Source organism: Mus caroli, chromosome 9, assembly GCF_900094665.2.
Source record: "Mus caroli chromosome 9, CAROLI_EIJ_v1.1, whole genome shotgun sequence".
NCBI lineage: Eukaryota > Metazoa > Chordata > Mammalia > Rodentia > Muridae > Mus > Mus caroli.
In genome coordinates this window covers 3415868-3424152 of record NC_034578.1, presented here as the reverse complement: position 1 = coordinate 3424152, position 8285 = coordinate 3415868, and the positions used below count along the sequence as shown (strand labels likewise).

The 8285-nt window shown below is 38.6% G+C and overlaps 1 protein-coding gene across 3 annotated transcripts in view; it reads left to right on the top strand.

The window, feature by feature from the left end:
• Positions 1–8285, top strand: part of Dync2h1 (dynein cytoplasmic 2 heavy chain 1) — a 238380-nt gene that overhangs the window by 30309 nt on the left and 199786 nt on the right. For all 3 annotated transcript variants that reach the window (XM_021171442.2, XM_029481794.1, XM_029481793.1), the window contains 3 exons: positions 1472–1599; positions 5680–5795; positions 6609–6736. In XM_021171442.2, the coding sequence (XP_021027101.1) occupies positions 1472–1599; positions 5680–5795; positions 6609–6736 (372 nt within the window). The remainder of the gene's footprint in view (positions 1–1471; positions 1600–5679; positions 5796–6608; positions 6737–8285) is intronic.

The following is an 8285-nucleotide window of genomic DNA, read 5'->3' as shown; positions in this document are numbered from 1 at the left end:
AAGTGGGGAAAGGGAAAAGAGTCTAGTCTAAGTGGGGAAAGGGAAAAGAGTCTAGTCTAAGTGGGGAAAGGGAAAAGAGTCTAGTCTAAGTGGGGTAAGGGAAATGTCTCCTCTATTGATCGTAGTTCTGTGATCTCTTTGTCCTCAGTACTTATACATCTTTCAGAATACATGATCACATGTTTCAAAGTTCATCACAAGTTCACACAAAAAAATCAAATCATAAATTGAAATAGAAGTTTACAGTGGTGAATGTTTACATGCATAGCCCTTAGGAGTAATTATCTGGCTAAACATCCATCACCTGTCTCAGCTCCACAGGTTCATTGAAGGTTTAAAACCATAACTAAGTTATTAGTGAAGTTTTGTATAGATAAACCCAGTTGGTATTTTATCTTCTGTCCTAGCACCTACAATAAATCATTAGTTCCCTTTTAATGACCTTTGGTTAATTGATTTACAACTTCTTGGAATGTGCTCTCAGTAGGAGAAAGTCTGGTTATCATCTAAGAACAATTAACTGGTGACACTTGGGAGACTGTCAGAGCTCTTAATGCAGCTTTGACTATCAGAAAAGGACCTAATAGCAGTCCCATTATAAAAGAGCTTAATAATCATAGATATAATTTTAGGAATTCTTATAGGATCATCATTAAGATTAAGTCATCTATTTGTCTATATAGCATCACTACAAGATAGTACATCTTCGTGGATCTGCGGAGATCTGCTCCAGAGGGGTGTGCCACCACTACTTAGTGATAGTTATGTATGTTTAATAATAACAGAAAAAGCATTTTAATAGCAGGAATCTTTCCTAAAATGAGTCCCTCACAGCCTTGCTTAATGAGGGCTCACCTGTTGCAGATTATATAATAAACAGTGGCAGGCCCCTTCAGGATGATCAACTGCTAGTTATTAGCTTGTCCCATTATGGCTCCCGACAAGCTAACAACTTGTGTACATTCTGAGAAATCTGTCACTAGGTAGTATAGTTTTGGGGGAATGTAGAGTGTGCTTGCATAGCCTAGGTGGAGTACATCTGGACTGTATAGTTTAGGCCGCACAATGTATGCCACCCATTCCTGTTTAAGATGTCACTACGATGTGATGTCTTATTGTGACTGTTTCTGAGTAAGCATATAAAGCTAAGCAGCTTCAGGTATAGGCTCTCATCTTAGTGCTCATTTGTGCTGGATAAGGGTCATAGATCAGGAATTTGCTCCGTTCCTCCATTGTCCTTGCACTGCAGATGTCTATAATTTAGAGTTCTAGACTGGCCAGTGCTCTCGACACTTGGAGGCTGTCCTTTTGTAGAAATGCTTCTACACTTGCATTTATATACGTTGAATCTGAGAAGAGATTCTAAAACAACTTATTTCCTCACTTTGTTGTTCTTAATCAGTAGAACCTCACTTTTCAATGACAGCCTCTGAGGTAGTTCCCTTTCCTTAATCCAGTTTTTCTTCTTTAGGAATGGGTTGTGATTGGACAGGTTGACATGGAAGCTCTGGTTGAAAAGAATCTTTCTACTGTGCATGATTGGGAGAAAAATTTTAAAGCATTGAAAATAAAAGGGAAAGAAGTTGAACGGCTTCCCAGGTATGAGGAGTTGGTGTGCTTGTATAACACAGTAGTTTGATATTGCTGGTGAGAGTACCTCTTTAAGGCAGGTGGATCTCTGTGAGTTTGAGGACAGCCTGGTTTATATAATGAGTTCCAGGACAGCCAGAGCTACGTAGTGAGTCTCTGTCTCAAAAACAAACAAACAAACAAAACCAAAAAACAAAGAAAACAAACAAAAAGTACCTCTTTAATTTCATCAGCTTAGTTTCTCCTATAGATCTCAACTGACACATTCCAAGTACTGTCTGGGTCAGACAGTGCAAAGGATGAGAGAGGTCTGTGGTCCAGGGACTGTCTGCTGAGACATGGTTGTGTAGAACAGACTGGAGGAGAGGCCTCATTCAGCTAATGACGGGGAGCTAGATTTAATCCAGTCAAGCTGTATTTAGAGCCAATGCTTCGAGCCTTCTAGAGAACATAAAGTTCATGGTATTTATCTCTATTCTTCGGCTATGCTGCTTCCTTTCAGAATGGCCTGAGAAAAATGTAGCATAGAGATACATTTAGGTACTGCCGTAATGTGGACATAAGCCCCTGAGAGGAAGTTTATAACCCAGCTTTGAGAATATATGCCTCTGCTACCTGAAGTTTCAACTGCTTGGAGCTGTTTTGACAATGAATTCCGTGAGAATGAATGTGCACTTTATAGAAGACAGCATCCTCTTTCATTAACTTAGTCTTCCTTTTAGTAAGATGTGCTGAGCATTTATTTTATTTTGGTTTTCGCGTCACGGTTTCTCTGTGTAACCCTGGCTGTTCTAGAACTCACTTTGTAGACCAGGCTGGCCTCGAACTCAGAAATCCACCTGCCTCTGCCTTCCAAGTGCTAGGATTAAAGGCGTGAGCCACCACCGCCCGGCTGTGCTGAGCATTTATAACACAAAGACCTTTACATAAATACAGGCAAGATGAAGAGATAGCTGATATCAAGGTGCTTCCTCTGCAGTGCAGCAAGTGTGTTTGAGGAGGAAGCCAAGTCTGCTGAGGGCTTAGTAAGTTAGTTCTGTAGTCATCTGGCTCAGCAGCTGCTCAACTGTGGCATAAATTTAAATTATGAACCACAATTTCTTCCACTTTAAAGATACTTCCAAAGAAAGTAATACTTTTAATGATTATATGGAGTAATTTGTCTATTTATTACTGGTACAGACAATGTTTTCAAAAGTTGTTAATAGTTTTTAATTATTGTTAATGATGAATGGAATATATTCTGTACTAGACGCTGAACTAAGTGTAGGGATTCAGAAGGTATTGACCCTTGTCCTGATTTGGAACAAAGTCAGGGAAATTTTTGCTAGAATATAGCAATCCTGAGATTTTGAGATGTAGAAATAGCTATCTATCATGCCTGTCTATCTGCCTACCTACCTGTTTATTTTTATCGTACAGAGGAGTAAACCCAGTACCTTATACATGCTAGGTAATTGCTCTACCCCTGAGCTACTCCCCAGTCATTTTTACTTTTTATTTTAAGACATGATCTCAATAAATTTCAGTCTGTCTTGGAATTAGCAGTCTCCCTGCCGCGCGTTCTTGAGTGCCTGGGACTATAAGCATGTGTCACCAGCACCATGAGTTAATGTACTTGGCTTGTTTCTAGGTTTTTACAGGTAATCCTTTGATAATGCCTTGGCATCTGGCTTACACATCTCCTTAGGACTGGGTTTGGTGGCATAGCAATTGGGAGGGAGAGGCAAAGGAAGATACAGAATTCAGTGCTGTTCTTGGCTCTTGAGAGAATTCGAAGCTAGCCCGGCTATATGAAACTAAAAAAGAAAATTTCTTAAACTTTTATTTTTAAAATTATTTCATGTTTTGATATTATAAGATAATTACATAATTTCCACCACTTTCTTTTCTTCTAGCCTTCCTATATGCCTCTTTGAAATTTATAACCTTGTTTTTTTCTTTAGTTGTTGTTGATGTTGTGGTTGTTGTTGGTATGTGTGTATTCCTAAGTATGTAGGTATAACCTTCTCATTCTGTGTAATGTTACTTATGCATGTGTTTCCAGGGCTGAGCAGTTGGTATTAGATAGCAGCTGGCGTGCTCTTCCCTGGGCAACACTAGTTCTCCCACTCTTAGTGTTCCTTAGTTGCCTGTAGATTTTTTTGTGTAGGGTTGAGGCCTCATGTGCTTTCCCAGTCCGCTTTGTCATGTGTATTGCTGTTGTCCTTCTTTGTTCAGCTCATGTTAGGCAGCTGTATTAGTCAGGGTTCTCTAGAATCACAGAAATTATGGGTAGTCTTAATATAGTAAGGGAATTTGTTGATGACTTACAATCTGTAGTCCAACTCCCCAACAATGGTCAGCAGCAGCTGTGAATGGAAGTCCAAGGATCTAGCAGTTTCTCAGTCCCACAAGGCAGGCAGGTGAAGAAGAGAATCACCCTTCTTCCAATGTCCTTATGTAGGTCTGGAGCAGAAGGTGTGGCCCAGATTAAAGGTGTGTATTACCACACCTGGATCTTGGGACTTGCTTTGTCCCAGATGACCTTAAACTAAGAGATCTCCTTGCCAAGATCCTTGTCAGAGACTTGTATCTCCCAGCCTAAAGATCAGGATCACAGGTGAGCCTTCCAATTCTGGATTGCGGTTCATTCCAGATACAGTCAAATTGGCTACCAGCAATAGCCAGTACAGCAGCCATGTTGGTGAGCCTTTATAGTTTCTGACTTTGCCAGAAGACACAATCTCATAGCAAACTCCCTAGTTCTCTGGCTCTTACAATCTTTCCTCCCACAATGATCCATGAACTTTGGCTGTGGGAGTTGTTGTATTGTAGATGCATCCATTGGATTCTACAACTCTGCGTTTTGACTGGTTGTGTGTGGTTTTCTGTAGTTTCTCATTCCATTGCGGAGAGGAGGTTCCTTGGCGAGGTGTGAGGGCTGTGCTTGCCTGTGGGTATAAGGATGCATTTAGAATATAGTTGGGACTGTGATGGTTTAGTAAAGTAGTAGTTGTAGGCTCTTGTACAAGATCCATGTTAGTGTAAACTCAAAAGATAATATGTGATGGCCTATGCTCCTAATCCCAGCACAGGCAGTAGAGATGGGAGGGTCAAGGCCAGCAACAAGTGAGGAGACCTTGTCTCAAATCAAAACACGGATGTGAACAAAAATATCCAGACTTCAAAGATTAAAATATATCTCTCTTTGTTTTTTTTTTTTTTTCAGTTCAGGGTTTCTCTGTGTAGCCCTGGCTGTCCTGGAGTTCACTCTGTAAACCTATCTGGGGTCAGACTCAGATATCTGCCTATCTCTGCCTTCTGAATGCTGCAGTTAAATGTGTGTATCAGCACTTCCCAGCAAAATATATCTTGTAACATTATAAGATGATTAAATTGCTTTTGAGCCTTTTTTGTAGTAAGGATGATCACAAACTCTTGGTCCTTATCCCTCCACTTTGCAAGTGCTGGTGCATGAGTGCTGCTCTGCCTGGTGTAGTGTGAATGCTTATATTCTTGCCAACATTTCTGAAATTTCTCTTTGTAATAGAAGATTAATGTTCTTGAAGATTAATTTAAAATTAACTTCTATTTTCGTCAAATGCATTCTGTATTCAGTCAGTATTTGTTTTCTCACCCTTATATGTATGTTGGCTCTACAATAATAAATTTAATTAAAAAATATGAAATAAATATATACTGAAACAATTAGAACTTATAAATATTTAAGTATATTTATTGCTGGTGTTTCATTCATAATTTTTAAAGATGAATATATTCCATGATTAAAAATTGTTACTTTAAGCCAGGTATGGGAATACATGCCTTTAATTCCAGCATTCAAAAGGCTGAGGCAGGAGGATTGTACGTTTGAGACAGACTGGGAGACCTTGTCAAAAAAGGGGGGAAAAAGAATAAAAGGTAGACAAAGAAAATCAGTGCTAAATGGACATTATGGAAACTTAACTTGTGTATAGAAGGCTTTTTTTAAAAAAATCTATTGTATATGCTCTTAAAGATTATGGTCACACATTGATGCACTTTTTGAAACATGTTTTACACTCCTAAATAATAACCAGAGAATCCCATGTTCATTGGTCTGCTCAGTGCTGTCAAGGTGGACTGTCTGAACATCAACTGCAGCCCTGTGAAGACTGTGATCGATGACCTCATCCAGAAGTTCTTTGATCTGCTTGTACTTTCTCTGAAGAAGTCCATCCAGAGTAAATCCCTTGCCAGTTTCACTCTTACTGTGATTTGTTTGTAGAGCCATGGTTTCTATAGTTACAAAATATAAATCTCAATTACAGCTTAAAATATCTTGAAAAAGTTACTCACAATAATAATTTTAAGAAAGTAGGAACATTCTTACTCATTTTAAAAAGGTATAAAAATTTCAGACAGTTTTATTATTTGAAGGTGAGCTAGTATTAGTTTGTTGCATGTAGTTGAGAACAATGATAAGACTGATATCATATATTTATCCTTATTTCTCCAAATGGTAAGTTTAGGTTTTGCACCATCGTTTAGAAGACTGGAAAGCTAGGAATGAGCACATTTTAGTTTGTTTTTTCCTCAAAGTTTCTTTAGTTTTTTTAGCTGTGTAGAATGTTTTACCTGTATGTGTGCCATATGTATGCCTGCTGCCCACAGAGATCAGAAAAGTGAGTTGTTCTTTGTAACTGGAGTTATGGAGAGTTGAGAGCCTCCATGGTGGTGCTAGGCACTGAACCCTGGTGTTCTGTAAGAGAAGTCAGTGCTCTTAACTGCTGAGCTATTTCTTCTCCTCCCTTTCAAATAATTTTAAATACAATATAGAACAACTATACTCTCATGGGAAAATTTTTGTTTTATTCTGCATTTTAAACATTTGTTCCCTGAAGGCAAGTGATAGATTGTGACATACTTTACGCCGTACTTTTAATTCTGAGACTTCTTAATTTAGTCATCATGTAATAGTGTAATAGCTTTTTTTTGTGATAATAGTAATAGTAGTAATAATAATAATAATAATAATAATGTATCATCTCTTTCAGCTCATATACACGAAATTGATACATTTGTTACTGAGGCTATGAAGGTCTTAACAGTTATACCTCAGTCTGTGGAAGAAATAGGTGATACAAATTTACAGTATAGCAATCTGCAGGATCGGAGGCCTGAGGTGAGAATGCAAGACAAAGCAATTATTTTCATCTTTACTTAGTATAGATGTGTAGATTAGGTATCTTATGTGATTAATTAGACCTATGTAATCTGAACATTATGAAGAGGTCCATATAATGTAGTCTAACTGGGCAGCTGTGACTGGACTTATCCTGTAATAAAGTAGGCCCAGTAGTGCTTTGTATTCCTTTTAGAGGTATTGCAGCCTTTTAAAGATCTCATGTATTAGAGTCAGCATTCCATACTCTTGTCTTCAGAATTTGAACCTTAGTGTGAATACAAAGTTAGAACAGGGTTAGAAGGGACATACAGTGGAAAAGTTCACTGTTAGAGATGGGAGGTCAGATTGGCAAAAGCAGAAGGAACAAGGCAGCATTTGCAGGATATTTCAAGGGCTAAAGCTTTGTTTAGAGCAAGAAGGAAGAATACTCAGTCAGTTTGTAAACTTCTCAGAAAAAGTGAAAAAGTCGCCATAGTGAATGCTTCCGTCCCCTTTCAGCATAGTGCACCTTACTTTCTATGTCTGTGGGACCGCTGCTCTGAAGACCTTCTACTTTCTGTCCTGCCTTCAGGACTCTGATCATGTAGGATGCTGAACTTTGCCAAAGGCTTCTTCTGCATCTGTGGAACTGTCCACTGACCGTGTGATTTCTGTTCCTGAGTCTGTTTATGTGCTCACTTGGCTGATCTTAGTTGTCAGTTTGACACACCTGGGAAGAGGGAATCCTGAGTATTTTCATGTCTGTGTTCATCAGAAAAATTAGTTTGAATCTTTTCTATTTGAATCTGGCCTTGGTATGAGACACCTTTATTTAAAGACATGGATGATCTATTGCCCACAGTGGTCTTGAGTTTGCTATTAGTAGAGTATGATCTTGAACTTCTGATTCTCTTGCGTTTTCATCCCAATAGCAATTATTTTTCATTAATTTTTGAGATTATAGTGTGTTAATAGTAAGCACTAGGAACCTTATATTTGGAAGTTTAACAAATTATTTCAAAACAAAAAAATTTAAATTTGATTTCATTTTAAAATAAATATTTATATGTGATATACATTTTATAATAATAAATTATATATGAATTTTTATATATATATATATATATATATATTTATATATATAAAGTAAGAAAGTGTGGGGAATTGCAGGCTGGTTTCCAGTTGAGCTGAGGTCTGAACCCCGGAAATGGTGATAATTCACCTTCATGACACGGAAGGCGTTCCCTCATGCTCCTGGGAACTCTGGTTCCTGCCTAAGTTACCACCTCCCACAGCCCCCACAAGAGAAGCAATGGCCCAAGCTTCTGACCTTCAGGTTAAACTCCTCCCCAGTTACCTAGCAACAATAAAAACCATAAAAAGGGCTGTTCAGCCCCAGCTTGCTCTCTTACCTCTTACTTCTTGCTCTCTTACTTGTCTCCTTCTTACCCCTTACTCTCACCCCCTCTCTCTTCTCTCTGTTTTCTGTCCTCCCTCCTCTCTTTGTCTTCTCTCCTCCTCTCCTCTTCTCTCCTCTCCTCTCCTCTCCTCTCCTCTCCTCTCCTTC